We start from the raw sequence: 24204 nt of genomic DNA, 5'->3' as shown, positions 1-24204 counted from the left end.
CAGCAGGCACTAAATAGTCTTGGATCTGACTATCACATGTTGGTCACCTCTCTTCTATGCCTTCCTTCATTGCCTAACTTTGATGATATGCGTGCGAAACTATTGCAGTATGAAGTTACTATTAAAGGTCAGGAGTTGGCTCTAAATTCCAGCAATCATGAGGTTCTTGTCACAAGCATGGTGGTAGGACGAGGACGTAGAGGCTTTCGAGGTGGGCGTGGACAGGGAAGAGGTAATCAAGGAGATCGTGGATTACTTCCCATGCCTAATGTGTCACCAAACTCATTCCCAGAGAACCAATCTTCTAGACATATAACATGTTTTCAGTACAATAAAAAGGGGCACAGTAAGGCAAATTGTTGGCATAATTTGCAAATCAAAGGCAAATTTAATGGTGCTGGGCCTTCCACTAGAGGACAAGCAAGGAATGAAAAGGAGAATGTGAAGAATCTCTTGATTTCTGCTCTTTCCGAGTTGAGCTTCAAGCAGACTGAGCAGGGGACTTGGTACATTGACTCTGGGGATGCGGCACATGTGACAGGTGATGTTGGTAAGATTTCATAACCCATCCCTTATCGTGGTAAATTTAGTATTAAAACTGTTGATGGTTCCCTTCACCCTATCTCTCATGTTGAAAATATTTCTCTTCTACTCCCCAATTCTTCACTTCGTTTATCTGATGTTTATCACTCACCTAATATTGTTAAGAATATTATTTCTGTTTCTAAACTTGTCGATGATACTAATTCTTTCATCGAATTTACTCCTTTTGTATGTATCAAGGATCTTCTCACGAAGAAGACGCTCGTTGAAGGAGAACGTCAGGAAAATATGTATGTCCTTAAGGAGTCTCCTTCTGTTCGTGCTGCTCTAATAAATCCAGAGCCAATGTCATTCAAAGATTGCTTTAGTCTGTCTCAGTGTAATAAGCTAGAAATCTGGCATCGTCGTTTGGGTCATTTTAATCGTTCATTCATTGAGAGACTTGTGTCTAGTGGACTTTTTCCACAGTCTAGTTTGAGTATTGAGTCTGATATTTCTCTTTGTTCCAATTGTCATGTATGTAAGAGTCATGTTCTTCCATAAATCAAAAAGTTTTTATGCCTTTTGAAATTGTCTATTCTGATGTTTGGGGACCTGCCTCACAATCTTCTTTATTGGGCAACCGCTATTATATCACTTTTATCGATAGTTATTCCAGATATACTTGGATCTATTTTATGAAAAACAAATCTGAAGTGTTCAAGCTTTTTCGCTCATTTTGTGCCTTAGTTTGTAATTAATTCTCATCTCAAATTCAACATTTCCAATGTGACGGTGGGGGAGAGTATCTATCAAAGGAATTTACCGAATTTCTCCAGGATAATGGAAATCAGTTGTTGAATATCTTGTCCACACACACCACAACAAAATGTTGTGGTGGAAAGAAAACATCGGCACATTGTAGAAAGTGCATTAAGCATGATACATGATACTCATGTTCCTTTAAGCTTGTGGACGGAAGCTTTTCATTCTGTTGTGTACATCATAAATCGACTGCCAATGAAATTACTTGCGAATCAATCTCCTTATTTTACACTCTTTGGAACTCACCCTGATTATAATGAATTATGAGTGTTTGGATATATATGTTATGTTCGTATTGACAGTTCTCAATGTGACAAGTTCCAGAACAAGGCATGCAAGTATAAGTTCGTTGGATATGCTGATCAATACAGAGGTTATCGCTGCTACGACTCCACTACTAATCGCATCAGAGTTTCACGAAATGTTGTGTTTGATGAAACTCATACTGAGAGCTCAGGAAGGGTAGAAGAACACAACGTGAATGATGTAGGTTATCAACCATGGCTCACTGTTGAGGTGTTCGATCAAATGGCTACGCACGATGCTTCCTCATGTCATACACTATCGGCTGAACGGAATAAACCCGACGTGCACCCACAAAGGGAAGAGTCACCAAATGCGCAGGATACTATGCCTACCGTTTCAGATATTACAAAGTTTCAAGGGGTTGTCTATATACGGCGAAATAAAGACAATACTCAGCGAACTGATGTGCAACCCAGAAGGCCTGAGAGGATTCGTCATCTTATTGAAAGATGAGTTAGTTATAACAACTTCTTTACAAACTTACAGTTCATCTCCCAGATTGAAAAGCATGATGAACCTATTAGTTTTTCACAAACATCTATGTCACTCAAATGGATTGAAGCCATGAATGAGTTTATGAAAGCCTTACATGAGTGTGGAATTTGAGAGATTGTTCCTAAACCATCAGACAAAAATGTTGTAGGGTCTAAATGGGTCTATAAAAAAAAGTATAAACCTGATGGATCTATTGAACGCTACAAGGTGAGGTTGGTAGCAAAAGGTTTCACTCAAGAATATGGGCAAGATTATGATGAGACCTTTAGTCCTGTGGTCAAGATGGGAACTATTCGATTAATTTTGTCTTTGTCTGTTAAGTATGGATGGACTCTCAGTTAACTTGATGTCAGAAATGCTTTTTTGCATGGTAGTCTGAAAGAAGAGGTGTATATAGAGCAACCCTCTGGTTATGCAGAATATAGCCCCAGCACGCATGTTTGCAAACTACGAAAAGCCTGTAATGAAGCGGATAAAATCCAATACACATGCAAGAACACACTTTCAATCAAGTAGAATACTTGATTGAATCACCGATCCACCCACACAAGGGTCTAAAGAATTGTTATTGCATATATTTACTCATGAAAATGAGTTGAGAAACTACAAGGCCTATTTATAATACAAAGCCACATGGGGAGCAACCCAAAGTAGCTCTTGGGCTTCTCCCAATGGTCATAAATATGACTATTGGGAGCAGCTCCAACAACTACTTTGGAGCTGCTCCCAATACTTCAAAAGCTAAAAACGTAAAAAGTGAAAAAAAGTAAAAAACAGAAAAAAGAAAAATAGATTGTCAACCCCTAATGGGCTGATGCCTATTACAGTGAAAATACCGAAATACCCATCAAGGGTATTTCAGTTTACAGTTAAGTACATATACATATATGTATATGTATATATATACATATATGTATATGTATATCTTAACACCCCCCTCAAACTCATGGTACAACCACCGAGAGTTTGCCAAGTAGGAAGTGGAATCTGGGTGATGGTAATGCTTTGGTGAAGAAATCTGCGAGTTGGTATTCTAATGGAACATAAGGCAATGTGATAGTCTTCCGCAGGAACTCTTCACGAACGTAGTGACAATCCATCTCAATGTGTTTCGTTCTCTCATGAAATGTATGATTGCTTGCAATGTATACAACGCTCTTATTGTCACTAACACAATTTTGAAGGTTATGCAGTACGAACCCCCAAGTCTTCGAGAAGTTGTTTCAGCCAAACTAACTCAGACGTAGTGGTCGCCATGACACGATACTCAACTTCAGTGGAGGAGAGTGACACCTTCTGTTGCTTTTTGCATCGCTATGAAGTTAGAGAGTCACCTACAAATACACATAAACCAGTGGTTGAACGTCTATCATTGACATCCCCTCTCCAATCAGAATCAGAATATGCAATGACTTCTAGTGAGGAAAAAAATGATAAAAACAAGCCAAGATTAATAGATTTTTTAATATATCTAACAATTTTCATTACAACGCTCATATGCACTGAAGTGGGAGCATGCTGAAATTGACTAGCAGAATGAATAACATGGGATATATCAGGATGGGTAATAGAAAGATAATATAAAGCTCCAATCATCTGTCTGTAGGGTGTTGGATCTTGCAAGGGCTCTCCATCATCTTTTTTCATTTTGACATTTATGACTTTCAGAGTGTCGACCAATTTTTCATCCGAGAGTCCTAATCTTTCAATGATCTCTGCTGCATATTTAGTCTGTGACAAAAAATAACCACGATGTGAGTAAACAACTTTTATTCCAAGAAATTATCTTAAAAAACCAAGATCTGTCATATCAAAGTTGGCTTTAAGCATATCTTTGATATGATTAACTCCCTGCTTATCATCTCTTGTGATTATCATATCATCTACATACAGTAGTAAAATCACCATCCCTGTATTACAGGACTTAACAATGCAATATCAGTAAAACAGGATTTAAAATGAAGTTGTGTCATCACATCACTGAACCTATCATACCAAGCCTTTGGAGCTTTGTTTTAGGCCATATAAGGCTTTACGCAATCGGAGAGTCTCCTCATGTGCTAAAGTCAAGCCAGGTGGAGGATCCATGTACACTTTTTTTATCTACATTACCATTTAAAAATGCATTTTTGACGTCCATTTGAAATATAGGTCATTTCTTAATTGATGCTATAACAATGAGAGTTCTAACAGTAGTCATGCGAGCAACTGGGGCAAATGTCTCATCATAGTCAATCCCATATTCTTGACTATATTCTTTTGTCACTAACCTAGCCTTATATCTTTCTAATGTTTCATCATACTTAGTTTTAACCTTGTAAACCTATCTGCATCCTATAGTTTTTCTTCCTTTAGGTAATGTTTGAATCTCCCAAGTTTTTGCTCTTTCTAAGGCTTGCATTTCATCATTCATGGCTTTAATCCATTCATGATGATGCTTAGCTTCATGATATGATTGAGCTTCAACGTACGAGTGAATAGCCATTAGGCAAGATCTATACCTTGGTTCAAAGGAATCGTATGAAACAAATCTACTAGGAGCTTTTGAAATTCTTATGGATTTTCTAAGGCTAGAAGGGTCTTCTTCTTGGCTTTGAGAGTATCTTTCTAAAGCACATGGTGGATGACCTTCGGTACGTCGAGTATAGGTTTGTAAATTATCGTGAGATAGGTCTATATTGTCAAGACTTCTACTCACATTCTCTTTTGCCTCATATATGACTTGGCTTTCATGAATATTTTCACATTTATCGTTGACTAGATCAAAAAGTAACGAATAGTTACAATTCTCTTGGATATTATCCTTGAAAAATCCTTTTTCATTTTTGAGAAACATAACATTTCAAGAAACATACAATTTGTTTCTTTCAATGTCATAAAATCTATATCATTTTTGGTTTTCGGCATAACCCAAAAACACACAAGGAATTGCTTTAGGAGAGAGTTTATCATTCTTGTTGGTAAGAACAAAACATTTGCACCCGAATAACCTCAACCTTTTGTAATCGGGAGACGTTTTATAAAGCTTTTCAATAGGAGAAACATTTTCAATATTTTTTTAGGGCATTCTATTTATTAAATAGACAGCCGTAAGAGCGACTTCGGCCCAAAAAACTTTGTGAACATTTCTAGATACTAGAAGTGTTCTATTGGTTTCAATAATGTGTCTATGTTTTATTTCGGCAAGACCATTTTGTTGAGGGGTATATGGACACGATTTTTGATTTATAATCCCATTTAAGTCAAGATAATTTTCAAATTTTTTTGACATAAATTCTTATCCGGAATCCGTTCTAAAGATTTGAATATTGGTTTTAAATTGATTTTGTATATGACTATGAATTTTTTTAAAACAATCAAATACTTCTGATTTGTGTTTTAAAAAGAATATCCAAGTATGTGTACTATAATCGTCCACAAACACAACATAATAAAAAATGCCTCATTTGGATACGACCGGTGCGGGTCCCCATACATCCGAATGCACTAATTCAAATGGATTCTTAGTTATAAGATGTCTTGTTCCAAAAGGTAAAGATTTCATTTTGTCAAGAATACAATCTTCACAGACAAAAATTTTCCTTTTACAATTTGAAAGAAATGAAAACAATTGTAATTTGGCCACACTAGGATGTCCTTGTCTTTTGTGCCAAATTTCTATATCTTTCTTTTTCACAAAATTACAAAAAAGTTGTTTTGACAATTCAAGATTGCCCATAACATAGAGGTCTCCTCTTCTATGGCCTTGTCCAATCGACTTTCCGGACTAGAGATCCTATATTAGACAATCATTAGATGAAAAAACTATTTTGTAACAATAGTCCGTAATTTGAGAAACGGATAAGAGGTTTAAGTTCAATTTTGGTACTACTCTAATATTTGGTATGTGAAAGATAGGTGTTTTTTAATAAATACAAAAACTTTTGATTTTCAAAGATGTGTTATAGGCCGTAGAAACACAAGAATCATTTGAGTTAAACTTGTATTCGGTCAATATAGACTCATTAGGGGTCATATGAAATGAAGCACCGAAGTCTAGGATCAAAGGGGTCTTACCATGGTTGTCACTTGTCGATATGGTCGCTCCCGAATAAGTAGATTGAGATTTAAGTATAGGTTGCAACGTCTCCATTAATTGAGCTAAGGAGAGCGAACCAATGCATTTTGAGTCGTCAACTTCACTCCTTTCAACCGAAGTCACTCTTTTGTCTTCTTTATAATCCTCTTTTCTTTTGGGACAAAAAGGTTTGATATGTCCTGATTCATAGCAATGATGGCAAATAATTTATTCACTTTTTTTTGAATTATGATTACCCCTCTTTTCATAGTTGTTGGGGTTTCTACCATTCTCATTTCTTACAAAATGAGGTGGTTTATAACTCTTCGTATGATTTTCGGGCTTTGACATAGCAAGTACGGATTCTTCATTTCTTAGAAGTGGACGGTCTTTTCAATCTATTTTCTTTCATAGTTAATTCTTCAAGTGTCTCAACTATGAAAGGAACCCCTCCTCTATGAAGAAGAGCTAATTTAGTTCCTTCAAATTCAAGCCTAAGCCCATTTATAAATTGATAAAAATGCTTTGCTTTGCTTTGATTTTCGTGGAGCTCAACATCTTGTGGGCAATGCCACTTTGGCTCAAGAAGAGTCAATTCATCCCAAAGGAGAGAGAGTGCATTGTACTACTCTCTTATGCTCATGTCCCCTTGAGTCATTGTCCTCACTTTATTTTGGACATTACAAATATACGCAATATCTTTAAGACTATACATGTCTTTAAGGTATTTTTGTAACGACCCCAACTCATACCCCTTGAAAATACATATTTTTTTTTAAATCATTGCAGAAACATTCCCAGTCCCAGTTCCACTCTCAATTGGATAAAACAACCACCACAATAGAGCTTACACTTGTCATCTCAACCCATAGCAACTCATTATTTATTAATCATGAAAGAAAGAGTGTCTAAGAATAATTGCAAAAGACATATCAGAGTTATTTTAAATACATAAAAGTAAATAAAGAAAAAGACCAAGCCACGTTGTCCCTCTGTGAACTGTTCAGCAAAAGTGTGACACTCGTAGCTCTACCAAAAGCTAGTCGCTTCACTGGTCTCCTGCGGTTGCGAAAAACCACAAATAGATGATGTCAGAAATTCGAAGAATTCTGCGTACGAATACCTCTAATGAAATAAATGAGCATAAAGAATACAAATAAGATTCCATACAATAATTTAGAGGAATGCAATTATGATAATTACATAATTCAATTAAGCATTCATGCAACAGAGAACATTTATTAAGCATGAATGAATATATAAGCAATAACAAGAATCACTATTTAAGCAACACAACCATATGACATGTATTAGGGAACAATAATATGCATTCATCAATATTTAACAATTAAGAGAACAAGTAAAATATGCATGTTCTAATGCATAACATGATTATGCATGATTTATGTGCAATGTATGAATACTTTATTATCTTTCATTAAAGTTTTTCTTTCCATATGCATACCGTATTAAATGCACACAATTTAAGTTTCTCTTTTTAATTACCATTGCCCGCGGATACACCAAACATGTAACATTTCTCGAGGTCAAGTTAGGATTACAGGGTAGCTTAGCACACAAGTTGTATTTTATTTACTAGGTTTCAAACTTAGCGCTCGACCGAATTACCTTCGGAACATTAGACCTCCACATTTAATGTCGGGACACTAAGGACCTTTTACGCCCACAAGTGCCACTTTCTTGGTATACCAAAACAACAGTTGTGTCGAACACACCACCTCTAGGTCAAGTGACGAACTCTCCCTAAAACCGTGACCAGGAGAAAAAACCTTAATATCAGGTTCAGGGGTCAAAGTAAAGCACACAGAGTTTTTTTATCCTCGTGGTCCCCCAAAACCAAATCTCTAAGATTCTCATTTTTCCGATGGGAGATCCTAGAACGTATATTACACTATTCTTATTCATTATCTTTTTATTAAAAGCTAATTATTGAGTTTTGCAATTCAGCATGCAAAAGCAAAGTCAAAAGCTCGCATCTACACCTGCGAGAACTATCATGGGACTCTCGCCTGTGGAAACACATAGAACAGTGCATTATAGTGCAATAAAAATAAATGTGATTTGCGATGCATTTAAAATACATGAAGGAAGCGCAAACCAAAGCTCGAGGCCCACAAGGCCTATGATGATTCATTTCGAACATTGATGCATCGTATGCAAAAATCATAACAATATACAATGATACCAACATGATTCCAAATGCACATCCATTCATACCAATTTAACAATGTGCATGAGCTACCACAATCATATGCTTGTATTCACCTTCATGTAATTACTTAACACACATGCATTTATTCATGATTCATAAGTACATGAGAACATTTATGCAGGATTGTACATGCTAAACACACATCGATTTCGTGTATGCACATGCACTTGAAACCAATCCATACATACACGATAAATAAACATGTCCCATAAATGTAGACACATAAAACTTTTCATTCATAACATGTATTAACATCCACACACATGAACATAACCCGGTTTACACATTCATATCATGTATGTACCTGTACCAAAACAAACTTTGCAATAACATGTTAAGATGCATGCATTCATATCAAACATGCTAAAATCAAACTAAAACCTGTCACAGGGATTCGACTAGCAGGGTGCCGCACCCATGTCAACGCAACGCGGGTGCGAGTGTGGGTGTGGCACCGGGTGCAGTCAACCTGACCCTAGGTACGGTCAACGCACTCAGGGTCATTTTGGTCCAATTTTTGGACTTAAAGAAAAAAGTTGCCAAGAAAATTTTTTTGTCCTATATGTCACAGGGATTCTCCAACTAGATGCCGCACCCGTGTTGCACCCGCACCCACACCCGATGCGGTCAACCTGACCCTGGGTGCAGTCAATGCACCTAGGGTCATTTATGTCCAACTTTTGGACTTTATATATATATATATAATTTTTTATATTTTTGCCGCACCCCCACACCTAGGTTTTTTGAAAGTGCCGCACCCCCGCCCCCGCACCCGCACCCGCACCCGCACCCATGTGACATAGACTAAAACATAAGAACTCCATCCATCAGATTAAGTCCACCATACTTATGTCACACGCAAGTTTACATTCATGGATCTCTTTAAACATATGCCCCCTTGTGCAACATAAATCTAAACTTTCAGATTTTACGCATTCTCACAAAATTCTCATGTAGTTGACATTACATTTGACATTGGTCACACATAAATAGTTAATCGCAGGCATGTGAAAAATCTGTTCTAGCATGCACATTGTTGAAGCCTTTACAATGGCAAAAATCTAGAGATATGCAAAGGCAGCACAAAATACAAGATTTGTTTTTGTAAGCAACACAAAGATTCAGCACCCTCAATATATATATTTTAAAGAGATTTGCACCCAGGCGACCCAGTCGGCTGGGGCTCCAAATCAGGCCCAGCTGACCTTAGTTAGCTGGGTCAGGTTTGGTCAGCCTCGGGCCGGAGTGCCTGCCAGGCCAGGCTAGCCAAGTCAGCCCAGCCGACCCTGTTGGCTGGGCCTGACAGCCCATACACAGGTTCCTCTTTTATATATATATATATATATATATATATATATATATATATATATATATATATATATACTGCCCAGGTCTCACTCAGTGATACTACTTTGGTTGCTTGTCCAACAGGTGCTGAACATGTGGATCAAGGTCAAAGCTCCATGATGGAGTTGCACAATAATTACCTCTTCAGTTGATAGAAAAGCACCCAGACAGTCCAAGGCTTTTTGTTCTTCACAATAAGCCAATTTAGGATCCATTGCACAGGGTCAACATGAACAAGTAGGGGCCAAATTTCCTGATAGTGAAAGGAGCACCTGTCTAAGAAAATGATAAAGACTAAAGACCCTAACAATAAATTTTTTTTCTATGATACGCCCTCTATATCTTCAGCTATGAAGATATCTATATAAAAAATATAGTTGCAAATCCATAGCCATATTTTCAGCTATGAAGTTTACAATCTCTGGCAATTCATAGCCAGGCTCATGATAATCACTGCTGAAGAATAACATAGCATATTATCTGCTTATCAGAGGTAATTAAGAAGGGAGGCATTCTGAAATTTGGCTTCCTAAAAACAAAATCAACACCCGAGCAAGATAGTGATCAAAAGGCAAAAAGAACCATAAAAGATTGTCACACTACAACCTACATAACTATCCCACAAGTTATGTCACACAGACACTCTATTATTCTATTTTGACTATCCTTCCATATCCCTTCATATACAAGTATTGGAAATTTCATAGAAATTGTTGTACCCCGTATCCGCAGCCATATCCATGTGACAACCAACAAGCCAATCTTTTTATATTCGGCATAAAAATTACAAATGTAGTCCATGGCCAAAATTTGTATAACATATTTGAAAGCACTATGTCAACATTTGAAGCTATATCTTAATTTGTTTTAGCTGCTAACTATAGGTATTTGACCATACTACATACTTCATACATGTGTTATGCCATACTCCAGGATGGAGATGCTTTGTTCTTGGGCCATCTTGTCTGTGCCAAAAGGTCTACCATGTATAACAAACCAAAATAACTTTTTTAAAACAATATTCAAAGATTAGCATAGCACTAGAACTACATTACTGGGGAAATCTTGAAGCTCTTGAAGAATATTCTGTCAAGCAAAAGATACCAAGAAGTTGAAGTCGCAAAGGAACACTATTTTCAAATTTTATACAATTTTCAATCTTTTCCACCTAGTTTGTCTCATTTCCTTAAAATGCATTATATGACTGAAATGAATGTATCCCAGTGATGACTTGTTAATTGGATCCATTAGCTAATCTACCAGTTTTGGTGATGATGTTTTATCTCTTACATTGGATCCATTAACTATTGCATGAGAAACACATCTGTGCTCCTTTTCTCACTCGAGATCAAAAGGGAAACCCGTACCTCAAAATCGACGCGGGGGCGAGCGTAAGTGAGGTCGGGCTAAGGTGGCAAGGCACGAGCGTGCTCCGTTGCGAAATCTGTGAAGGTACAACATGTCAGTACGAAAAAATGAAAAAAGAAGAAGGGACAACGGTGCAACCTCTGCCCACTGTCCGACCTGCAAAAGAAACAGGGGTAGGGGACCAGAAACTTAAAGGCAGCAGGTGTTAGATTTTCACCTGTACCTGTATTGAGAGGGAGAGAGAGAGAGAGAGAGAAGGGAATCCAAAGAGATGACTGTGGCTGTCACGATTTCTGAATAGAAATCGTGACCTAAAACTGTGCATTTATAATTTTACATTACAAAGGTGTGGATTCGGGTCTGGTGTATCCAGACCCGATTAAAAAGGAAGGTTACATGGCTCGGGTCCTAATGTATCCAGACTGTACATAATCTTTACATGGATCGGGTCGGATCCTAGTGACACTTTTGCACCTTTTTCACCCCCCCTCAAGTTGATCATGGTTTTGGACCATGAATAACTTGCCTTTAAGCATCCAAAAACGATTCTTTGTTAACCCTTTGGTAAATATGTCTGCAACTTGTTTTTTAGTACTGACGAACTCAGGCTCAATCTCTTTTTCTTCAACCTTCTGTCTCACAAAGTGTTGGTCGATCTCAATGTGCTTAGTACGACTGTGATATACTGGATTGAATGACATGTTGATAGCACTTTGGTTGTCACATAGCAAGGTAGTGTGGGAGATCTTTTCTCCTACTTTAGTTAGTAGATGCCTGATCCATGTGGCTTCGGCAGTAGCAGCAACCATGGATCTATACTCAGCCTCAGTGCTTGATCTAGCGATAGCCTTTTGTTTTCTACTGCTCCAAGAGACTAAATTTCTTCCAATGAAGACACAATATCCTGATGTAGATCATCGTTTATCAGGATCTCCTGCCCAGTCTGCATCACAATATACAGTAAGTTCGTGCTCATTTTTGCCATATGACTGTGGTGAATATATCAATCCATCCCCAATAGTCCCTTTCAGATATCTAAGGATCCTCTTGACCGCTTTCATATGTCCAGTACATGGCGCATGCATAAATTGAGACACTTGATTGACTGAATAAACAATATCAGGTCTAGTGAATGTGAGGTATTGTAACATTCCTATTATGCTTCGATACTTGGTGGGGTCATCACACAAATCTCCGTCATGAGCGCTAAGTTTTTGATGAAGCACAATCTGAGTTCCTAAAGGTTTGCAGTCTTTCATGCCTGCCTTGTTGAGAACATCTACGGTGTACTTGTGTTGAGTGAGTGTCAAGCCATGAGCCTAGTTATCAACTTCTACACCAAGAAAATAACGTAGAACTCCAAGATCTTTCATTTTGAACCTCTGACCTAGTAAGTCTTTTACTTCTTGGATGTGGGCCGCAGAGTTTTCTGTGATGATAATATAATCGACATAAATTAATAATAGAGTGGTCACAATCTGACTTTTTAAAATAAATAATGAGTGGTCCAGCATGGAACGTGAAAATCATTGTTTCTGAATCTCTAGCGAGAAGCTATCAAACCAAGAGCGAGATGCTTGCTTCATACCATAGATAGCTCTTTTTAACCTGCACACATGGGTTTTACAATTTTGTTCTTGATATCCAGGGGGTTGCTCCATGTATACTTCCTCTTTCAAATCCCCATGCAAGAATGCATTTTTCACATCAAGCTAACTCAACTTCCATCCATGTTCAACAGCCAGAGAAATAATAATTCGAATTGTTCCCATTCTTACAACCGGACTAAAGGTCTCATCATAATCTTGCCCTGCTTCTTGAGTGAATCCTTTTGCCACAAGCCTTGCCTTATATCGTTCAATGGTTCCATCTGGCTTGTACTTTATTTTGTAGACCCATTTACATCCGACAACATTTTTGTCAGGTGGTTTGGGAACAACTTTCCAGGTTCCACATTCATGCAAGGCTTGCATTTCATCATTCATGGCTTCTACCCATTTGGTAGAAGTGGCTGCCTGATAGTACATAATGTGCTTATCTTCCTTATTGAGGGCAGTTAAAAAGAGTTGAAGGTCCAAGGAGAAGTTGTTATAGCTAACCCACCTGTCAATGGGATGTCGTATGCGGTTTGATTTTCTGACTTCAAGAGTATGAGGAGTAGGATTGGTGACTGAGACATGATTTGAATGGCTTGATGTTGTCGGTCTCCGTCTAGAATAGACAATGCCTTTGTATATTCTCGGTACTTCCTCTGCATTCTGTGATCTCGACGTTCCAATGTTCTCAAACATCTCTTCTCGCTGCACGCAATCTGAGGAACATGCTTCATTGGAGCCAGCAAAAAGTTCTGAACTCAGTTAAGGATAGTAAACTTCAGTTGACATATTCGTTGCGTCAGCTCCGTGATCAAAATTTTGTTCATCAAAGACAACATTTCTTGAGATTCTGATGCGTTTGTTGGTGAGATCATAACACCTATATCCTTTGTAGTCATCTGCATATCCCACAAATCTACACTTTTGGGCCTTGTCCTGAAACTTGTTCCTCAGGGACTGATCAATATGCACATAACACATCTAAAAACACGCAGATCATGATAACTAGGATGAGCTCCAAAAAGACAATGATAAGGAGACTTATTTTTCAGAACAACCATAGGCAGTCTATTTATCACATGTACGGCAGAATGGAAAGCTTCTATCCATAGGTTGACGGGAAGATTATTGTCATGAAGCATACTCATGGCACTTTCAACAATATGCCTATGTTTTCGTTCAGCAATCCCATTTTGTTGAGGAGTGTGAGGGCAAGACACCCTTCTTCCTATTCCGTTATTTCGGAGAAAAGAAATAAATTCACGGGATGAGAATTCCCCACCTCCATCACATTGAAAAAATTGAATGGACTCAAAAAATTGATTTTTGACCAAGGAAAGAAAATTTTGAAACAAAGAGAAGACTTTCGATTTATGTTTTATGAAATATATCCAAGTGTATCGAGAATAGTTATCAACAAAGATTAAATAGTATCTGCTCTCAGATCCAGAGGCAATCGGGGTGGGTCCCCATACATCAGAACAAATTATCTCAAAAGGTTTTGAAGATCTCTTAGAACACTTATGACTGCTCTCATCCCAATTGAGACTTTCTTTTGGAATGAGATTATTAGAGACAAGTTTTTCAATAAAATGACTCCCACAATGTCCTAATCGACTATGCCATAAGAATGACTTATTACATTCAGAAATACTAAAAACATTAGCAAAAGAGGATGAACATGACTCTAATGAAGGCTTCAAATTTAGATGAACAGGGCGGACAACATGACATGGAGCTTCTTCAAAGACATACATATTGCCTCGTCTCTTTCCTTCAACGAATGTTTCCCTCGTGCGTAGGTCCTTGACCTGCATAGAGAAGAGAGTGAATTCAATTGAAGCATTATTATCATCAATAAGTTTGGAAACATAAACAATATTTTTCTTGATGTCAGGAGCATGAAAAACGTCAGAAAGAGTAAGAGTGGAATATGACATGGGAATGACAATTTTTCCAACATGAGAAACAGGATGGTGGGATCCATCTCCAGTGATAATCTTACTTTTTCCAAAATAAGGAATAGGGTTAAAAATTTTACCTGCATTACCTGTCACATGAGTTGCTGCCTTTGAGTCGACAAACCAAGTATCTTCATCACTCTGCTTTAATTTCAACTCTGACAAGGCAGATATCAGCAAATCTTTAATCTCTTCATTGTTTATGGTATTTGTGAACTTTCTTTTGGTTTCTGTGTGTGGACCCTTTCCTTTATTCTCTGGATTATGCCAACAATTCGCCTTGATATGCTCCTTTTTGTTACAAAGGAAGCAAGTAGGGATGGATCTTGGTCCCTGCGCATGAGCTAACGTGTTTGGAGTGGGAAGCAGACCACGCCCTCCATGTTCATTTCGCCCTTGTCTTTCTCGTCCCCGTTCTCTACCATAAGTCACTCCTGTGGCAAAAACTTAAGAATTTGAGTGATTGTGAGTTTCTTCAGAGAATCCCTTTAGAGTCATTTCATACTGGATCAATTTGGCTCGTAGCTCATCAAAGGTAGGAAGAACAGGAAGGCACAAAAGTGAAGTGACTATCATATTGTAGTCAGACCTCAATCCACTCAGAGTTTGTTGCACCATGTCATTGTCACTAACGACACATCCTATAACTGCAAGTTGATCTGTGATGATCTTTATCTTGTTCAAATATTCCATGATGTCATGAAATCTTTTCTTAGCAACTAAAATTCTTTTTTTAGAAAAACCACCCTTTCTTGAGAAATCTGCGAATACGTTTGAACCAGTCGCTCCTAGAGTTGTAGTGTTGTACAATTGTCAGGAATGGCAACAAGGACCTCTTGAGACAGGGTTGAGGTGATGTAGGCAACAACTGATTGATCTTTTCTTTCCCAATCGAGGAATTCAACATTTTTCACATACACGATCAAACTCGCCCCTTGATCATCTTTCTCTTCTCTCGGGACAAATTTTGGTGAGACTGGAGTGGTTTCATCCAGGTGACCTAAGAGACCTTGACTCCTTATAAAAGGAATAATTTATCTCTTCCAAATCAAGAAATTTGAGGTATTCAACTTTTCAGAAACGAGCTGGTTGAGAAAACTTGAAGAAAGATTTGATTGAGAGTGATAAGAATCCATTCAGACTGAGAATCAACAAGAGTATCTACGAAATGTTCAACCCTCTTCCTTTTTTTTTTGAGAAACAGAGGGTCACAGGCTGTCAGATTCAAAGAATAAAGAGACTGAAGCTTTTTCTATATACCCCAAAAACTGAGTCTGACATGATGAAAAATACCTTCACACGTTAAATATACCTCCCCTTTTTTTTGACAAGTATAGAAATGGATAATCATGAAGTGAATTGCACAGCATAACATGAAGGAATCATGAGAAACACTGTAGTATTCGAATATGTAGATTTGGAGAAGATAGGGCAAAGGAAGATCAAGCAATTAATATATATAAAAAAAAAATTGGTGTTTCACGTGAATCGATTCACGTGAAATACTGTCACCTTTTATCCATGATCTGGGTTCACGTGAATAGGGTTCACATGAATCACAGATTCACAAAAAAAGTAAAACCCACGGGAGGTGTGAGTACACAAGAGATTTCAAAAAGAGGAGACAAAAGGGAACGAGTAAAGAAGGAAAGAAATGAAGAAGAACAGAAGGGAGCAAAGGGAGGAACGAAAAATGTCAAATTTTTTATTGTTGCCCCTGCCAGAATCTTTTTTTGGCCTTTAGATTGTTCTCTACTTTGATACCATGTTAGATTTTCACCTGTACCTGTATTGAGAGAGAGAGAGAGAGAGAGAGAGAGACGAAGAAGGGAATCCAAAGAGATGACTCCGGCTGAATAGAAATCGTGACCTAAAACTGTGCATTTATAATTTTACATTACAAATGTGTGGATCCGGGTTCGGTGTATCCAGACCCGATTAAAAAGGAAGGTTACATGGCTCGGGTCCTAATGTATCCAGACTGTACATAATCTTTACATGGATTGGCATGGATCGGGTCGGATCCTAGTGACACGTTTGCACCTTTTTCAACAGGGGCCTCGCCCGTGCCTGAGCAACTACGAGGAGGCAGGGGCAAAACCCTTGCCTGACACATCTGAAAAAGGGGGAAAAAGGGCAGAGACAAGGGGCGAACCCCTGTCTGCCGAGGGAAAAGAGGGGGTAGGGGCATCACCCTTGTGGGCAAAGCCAAAGGCAGCAGGAGCCTTGCCCTTTCCAGACGGAAAAGACACAAAGGGCAGGGGCATTGCCCTTGCCTGGCTGCCGGAAAAACGAGCGGCAAGGGCCGAAGCCCCTGCCTGACAGAGTGAGGGTAGGCAAGGCTTCGACCTGCCTGCCTATCGTAGGGGGAAAAAGGCAGGGGGCAAAATCCCCTGCCGACAAGGGACATATGGCAGGGGTGACCCTGCCGAAAAGAGACAGGCGGCAGTGGGGAATCGCCCCTGCCGAACTGCCGAAGAACGAAGAGGGAGAAGATGAGAGGTAGGGGTTACTTGTGAGAGAAGTAGGAGGGTCATCGTCGCCAAAACTTGCAAGGGAAGGGCTGCGGTGGAGGAGGGAAAACACCGAGGGGAGCGAGCGACAGAAAGGGTGTTTGTGTGGTCGTCGATGTCGAGTGCCGAAACACGAGCAGCAGAGAGGGAGCGGCACTGGGGTTGCGGTCGCATGCAGGGAGTTGGTCTTGTCATCGACCGACGTCCCACGTGTTGAGGGCGGAGCCGAGAGGGAGGCGAGAGAGGAGGAGCGCAGGGAGAGGGGAGGCCTTTCGTTAAGAGAGGCCTCTCCCCTGTGTTCTCTTAAAAACATGGGGAAGGGCATGAATCGGGAAACCCCAAAGGGGTTTTCCTTTTTTTTTCAGAAGAAGGAAAACAGGGGATCGTGGCTGCGGGGTGGGGAAAGGGTTTTAAGAGAAAAGAAAAACCTCGCCTCGCCCTCTGTTTATAACCCTAGCAGGTTAACGGCATGGTTGCCAGTCGAGGAAGCGGGAGCGAGAAGCGATACGGGAAGTGAGAGCGGGAAGCGAGGCACTTTCAAAAATTTAGGAAGCGGGAAGCGTGAGACTACTTAGAAGCGAGTCAAGAACCGTCTCGAAAGTGAACTGGAAGTGACCTAGGAAGCGAACCGGAAGCGACCTAGGAAGCGAGGGGGAAGCGAAAAAAGGAAAAAAAATAAAATGGAAAAAGAGGGAAGCGAGGGGGAAGCGTGCTTCCCATAAATGAGAAGTGCGTTCTTCCTTTTTTGGGAAGCGCATTTTCCTTTTATAGGAAATGCGCTTCCCTTTTATGGGAAACACACTTCCCAAAAAGGGGGACACTTCCCCACGCATTTCGGAAGCGCGACGTTTCACACTTCCGAAGCGCATATCGGGGAAGTGAGCTTCCCTTACTATAGAGGCGCTTCTGGTAACTCTGGTTAACGGGTCCGTGTCAGATCCGACCCGGATTCGATTTTTTTTCTTGAAAAACGAGGCTTTTATAATTTTCATGTATCACTAGCGAAGTCAAACTTTGCCAAATTAGAACATTTGTGAATGTCCACACTATTGATGAGCCATCAGATAATTTTAGAATGACCTATCCTCCATTCCTTCCATCTTTTCTCGTATTCGGAAACGACTTTAGCTATTTCCTCTCCTTGAAGTGCAACTTCTTTTTCATTCTCCAATTTTGTAAGGATAAGTTTAGGCTCCTTTTTGGTGCCGTCAACCAACCCCCAAAGCCTATTTTTTCATATTTTATGTTTTATTATGGATGCCCACATCATATAGTTGGTGTCATTTAGGCGTATGAGAATGAAGACTATCACTTCTCTCTCATTCTCCATTTGCAACAAGAGAAAGCGAAATAGAAGAAAAAGAGAAGGAGAGAAAGAGAGAAAATGAATGCAATACAAGACTTTTTGGAGATGGTCCGCTTCCAATGCAACAATCAAAATTTTGATGTATTTTGTCAAGTCCACGATCCTCCTCTTGATCACGATCTTTCTTCTAACAAACGCCCTTTGGAACACCAAAGCTTTGATACCATGTAATGAAGCGAATAAAATCCAATACACATGCAAGAACACACTTTCAACCAAGTAGAATACTTGATTGAATCATCGATCCACCCACACAAGGGTCTAAAGACTTGTTATTGCATATATTTACTCATGAAAATGAGTTGAGAAACTACAAGGCCTTGAAGGCCTATTTATAATACAAAGCCACATGGGGAGCAACCCAAAGTAGTTGTTGGGAACGGTCATAAATATAACTGTTGGGAGCAGCTCCAACAGCTACTTTGGAGCTGCTCCCAATACTTCAAAAGTTAAAAAAGTAAAAAGTGAAAAACAGAAAAAAGAAAAATAGATTGTCAGCCCCTAATGGGTTGACGCCTATTACAGTGAAAATACCGAAATACCCTTGATGGGTATTTCGGTTTACATGTAAGTACATATGTATATATATATATATATATATATATATATTAATAGAGCCATCTATGGGTTAAAGCAGGCTTCTCGTTCATGGTTTGATAGCTTTTCCCTTGAAGTTCAGCGATATGGTTTCATTCGTTCTCATCTTGATCATTCATTGTTTATTTTTTGCGATTATCAGGTACGTACCTTGATTCTTATATATGTGGATGATATTATTAGTACTAGAAACTCCGATGAACACATAGAAGCTACCAAGGCCTTACTGAGTCAACAATTTAAGATGAAAGATTTGGGAGTCTTGCGTTATTTCTTGGGAGTTGAAGTGGATAGACATAATGGATCTCTTTCATTAACTCAACACAAATATACCTTGGATTTATTGGATAAGGCAGGCATGATAGATTGTAAACCACTATCCACTCCTAGTGTATTAAATCATAAGCTCAGTGCTCAGGGTGGAGAATCATACAAAGACTCCGGGCAATATCGTAGTCTCGTGGGTATGTTTCAATACCTCACCTTCACCAGACCAAACATTGTGTATGCAGTGAATCAAGTGTCACAATTCATGCATGACCCACAAACATAGCATATGAATGTTGTTAAGAGAATCCTTCGATATTTAAAAGAAACTCTTGGAGACGGTCTAGTTTATCATCGGTCCAAGTCCAAAGGGGAGCGACATCGATTGGATGTATACACAGATGCAGATTGGGCTGGCGATCGGTTTCTGGATATTGTGTTTTTCTTGACGGAAACTTGATAGCAGAAAACAACGTGCAGTTGCACGATTCAATATAGAAGTTGAGTACCGATCTATGGAGGCTGCTACAACAGAGGCTATATGGCTGAGACATCTTTTGACTGAGATCGGAGAATCTATTATGCCCACCAGTCTCTTTTGTGATAATCAGAGTGCCATACAAATTGCCTTCAACTCCATTCATCAAAGTCGTACCAAGCATATAGAGATTGATCAACACTTCATTCGGCAAAAGATCGAAGATAGAGAAGTTGAACCAGCCTATGTTCCCACGGCTGATCAAGTAGCAGATTTGTTTACTAAGGGCCTTACCAGCATTCACTTTTGGTTTTTGAAGAACAAGTTGTCCATGGTACAAAACCATGCACAACTTGAGGGAGACTATTGAGACTATATGTACATATCGGTCCAGATCTGGACCCGTATCTTTGTACTCTTACACGATAGATAATATCGGGTCTGGACTGAAGAATCACAGACCCGATCCAATCTGTATTAAGTATATAACAAGGAATATAGGGCATGATCTCTTATTGAGAATCGTGCTGTTCATTGCTTCTTCTCTCCCTTTCTGCAATCTGAACCGGACACACAGGAGCGTGATTTCTGACAATCCTCCAACACTTAATTTTACTACACAACTCAAATGACAGTGAGGTCATGCTGGACTGCTTCTGTGATGACACATTATGCTTTCTGTTGGATCTGATCAAAAGGGATGGGTATAAAGCTGCCCTCTTCCATAGTAGTTTCCTGGGGAAAAGAATTGTTGGAATTCAACTCCAAAGAGCCTTAACCATTTTAAATGTCCACTTCCCATTAAATGATTTCCAAAAGCAGAGTGGTTGTTTACCTTCATAGACAAATACTGTATGATATTCAAGTGTCTAGTCGAACAAAAAATTTAGCTGTAATTTAGCTAATTATTATCCTAATCACTTGTTTGCTTGATATCATTGGGCTTATTCCTAACATTTGTACATGTACATGCCACCATTATCTCATATTATCTGAATGCATGGGATCATTCAAGCAGATTCTGTGCGTATTTAGCATTTTGTCTGTGCCTTAGTTATTCTGCAAAATAAGATGAATATATTCTGTTGACTGAATTTCCCCGAAACCAAGGGACAATTGGAATACTCATCTTTGGGATTTTATGTAGGACAATTCCAACATATTTTGTGAGGTTGGATCAGGATATCCTGTCACCGTTAGCTGGAAAGAAGCAGCTGTACACGTATGAGACGTTGGACTTTTGGGAGCAGATCAAGACTCCAGGGTATGAGGATTATGCATTTCCATTATGTGTCATGTTTGTGGCATCACCTGGTTGACTGCATAATCAAAATAGTTACTCTAATGTCTTTTTGTAGGATGTCCCTTAAATGTTCGGGTTTGTACCTTTCCCAGTTCAGGCACACTTGGCCCAACCTTTTGGCAAGTGGTGATGGTGCTAGAAGTGCTACTATAATTGGTAATGTTTATATTCATCCTTCTGCAAAAGTTCATCCTACTGCAAAGGTGATCAGCTTCACATTGTATGTCTTCACATTATCACTCGCATTTTCTTTAAGTATTGACTTCCTTGACTTCTTCATGAACAGATTGGTCCAAATGTGTCAATATCTGCAAATGCTCGTATTGGAGCTGGTGTAAGACTTAGCAGTTGTATCATTCTAGATGATGTTGAAGTCCAGGTTGGCTTTGATGCTGTAACAGAGAGTGCATTAATTATCTATTTGTACAAATTCATAATGTGGTAAATGCTTGTTATATCAACAGGAACATGCATTGGTTATTCATGCCATCGTAGGTTGGAAGTCATCTATAGGAAGATGGTCACGAGTTCAGGTAAATTTTTAGCTTCCCTTGTCCTCTGATCGATAATACCAACTTATGCAACTTTTCTCCCTTCTCTTTTTCCTTTTTTGTGTCTCCCAGACATCTAAACTGCCTTAACTTCTGGTAATGTTACAGAAAATATTCCATAGTTATTAAATGACTCATGTTAGTTAAAGACCACCTAATTGACCATGTCATATGATCTTGAAGTAGGAATTTCTAGATGTTTGCTGTAAAAATTCGATTAGTTAATTCAGTAAGGTCATTGAATAGAGTGGAAGAGGCAGGGCCGCAGGGATCTGGTCTGTACGCAACCTGCTGTGTCGTATTTGGGTTTATCATCTTGTCATGTCGGACACGATGCTTCAGCTAAGTGCTTTATGAAGCTAAGACATGTCCAGATTGCCATGATTCATGGCATGCAGTCAGTGTACTGCTGAAAACTGTGATGGTTTAATTCAGAGTGGCTGGCTAGCTATTGCTCTTTTTTATTTGTTTTGGTTAATCATTTTCTTCTGAGTAACCATTGTTTAATCTTTGGAATACAATATACATGTTCCTTTAATCTCTGTGTCTACCAAGCCACTGTAGCCACTGTAATCATTGCAACTCGTACAACTAGTTCTTAGCTGATTATATGTGATCGTTACGTTAATTTTTTTGGGCCTTTGGATTGCTAAACCAGTTGCTTTCTCAATGATCTGTAGTGTTCTCTGCTGATTTTCATGTTAAAAGATATATTGCAGTACATGAAATTGCTTGAATTAAATCTTGACCTTGGTTAATATTCTCAGGGAGAAGAAGATTACAATGAAAAACTTGGAATAACAATCTTAGGTACAAACTGATCTCGTCTTATGCAATGGTGATTAGTTGTTTGTTTATTTGCACAAGATAATAAATCAGCTTGGCAGTGAGGCTGACAGTCTGAATCATTGTCTCCAATGTAGGGGAGTCCGTGACTGTGGAGGATGAAGTGGTGGTTGGCAACTGTATCGTGCTGCCTCATAAGACCCTAAATATGAGTGTACTGGAGGAAATTATTTTATAGGAAATAAACGCCCGTACAGGGTGTTAACCAGTTTTCCTCCACCTTTTCATGAACAGATTCAAATAGTATCACAAGTTCAGCTTCAGCCCTTCACCCATTCTTATTTCCCCATCGTATTTCCATCATATGAACTGAATAAATTTCACCATTTTGAAATCATATAAGGATCGAGCTTGATACAACATTGCCGAAGTTCGTGTGTGTGTGTGTGTGTGTGTGTGTGTGTGTGTGTGTGTGTGTGAGAGAGAGAGAGAGAGAGAGAGAGAGAGAGAGAGAGAGAGAGAGAGAGAGAGAGAGCACCAAAAATATATTTTCCCTATTTTAAAAGAGCAAGATCAGCACCCCCAAAAGTCTAAACTTTAAATATTCCAAAATGATGGTAAATTGAGAAATCAAAACCAACTAAAATTTAATTATAATCAAGAAGATTTGATGGACTAAATGCCTAAAATGTTTTTTAACCGAAGCAGCAGTATTTTACAGAGCTGAAAAACACAAGTGAAACATCCTGTTATGGGCTTTCCACATTAAACTACACTGAACTATCACCCGTGAATGCTGGATATTAGTATGAGTCATGAAAATTTGCAGTACGTCCGACAGATTGAACTTTGAAGAACCTGCTAAAACGCTAAACTGATGCCACTCACGGAACCCATTCACAGATCTCAGTTAATCACGGTATTGCACAGTCCACCAATTTTTTGCTTATAAAGGAGCAGGTTGAATAACAAACCGGCATCAATTGACAAGCTTCCAATGGTGACTGCCATGATTGAATTACTCTCAGTATGAACCACAAAAGCATTTTAAGCCCACTGTTTTGGCCTTATTTCCAATTTGTATGCCTGCAGCTCCATTGGATACATCACTTGTCCCTCATTAGTTATGTCTCGCAGTTGCTTTCTGTGTGCTTCCTCAATGTTCCCTACCTTGTCAGTGTCATCATTCAATAGATTGAGAGAAGTTCCTCTTGCTTCCAAGATGGCAAGATCTTAAAATATTGAGAAGAGATCAAACAACCCATCTGCTAATGTCGAACATCCAAAGCCTTCCCTTTTGCAATAAGATGCATCCCAGCCTCTCTTCTGCAGAATAAGTAAGAATCTTGGATCTTCGGTTGATGCATGGAACTTCAATGGACGAGGAACCTTGAAATTAACAATACGGACATCACATGGCAAGGAAGATGATAGTGGAGAGAAAGATTTTGAAGATGAATGCACCGATATCTCCTGTTTTCTTGCTCGCAAATGCATGCATTGGATAGTTCAAGTGAGCACCAACGCGATGAGAGAGCAGGGATGGAATCAAGGGAGCCAGACCTGTCAAGTTATTTGTCAGAGTAGAAACATTGGCTTCTATTAGAAGGTGAAACAGCACGTTCATTGGACGG

General features: G+C 39.0%; 1 protein-coding gene across 1 annotated transcript in view; it reads left to right on the top strand.

Moving 5' to 3' along the window:
* Nucleotides 1-22990, top strand: part of LOC149818568 (uncharacterized) — a 45063-nt gene extending 22073 nt beyond the window's left edge. Inside the window, exons 10-15 of the mRNA XM_089984021.1 lie at nt 21078-21194; nt 21289-21436; nt 21520-21612; nt 21698-21766; nt 22552-22594; nt 22708-22990. Of these exons, the coding sequence (XP_089840147.1) occupies nt 21078-21194; nt 21289-21436; nt 21520-21612; nt 21698-21766; nt 22552-22594; nt 22708-22808 (571 nt within the window). The 3' untranslated portion in view covers nt 22809-22990. The remainder of the gene's footprint in view (nt 1-21077; nt 21195-21288; nt 21437-21519; nt 21613-21697; nt 21767-22551; nt 22595-22707) is intronic.
* The last annotated feature ends 1214 nt before the right edge of the window (nt 22991-24204 follow it).

This window comes from Nuphar pumila, chromosome 13 (assembly GCF_984573655.1).
Source record: "Nuphar pumila chromosome 13, dmNupPumi1.hap1.1, whole genome shotgun sequence".
Classification (NCBI taxonomy): Eukaryota; Viridiplantae; Streptophyta; class Magnoliopsida; order Nymphaeales; family Nymphaeaceae; genus Nuphar; species Nuphar pumila.
This window is presented reverse-complemented; position numbering and strand designations above follow the sequence as displayed.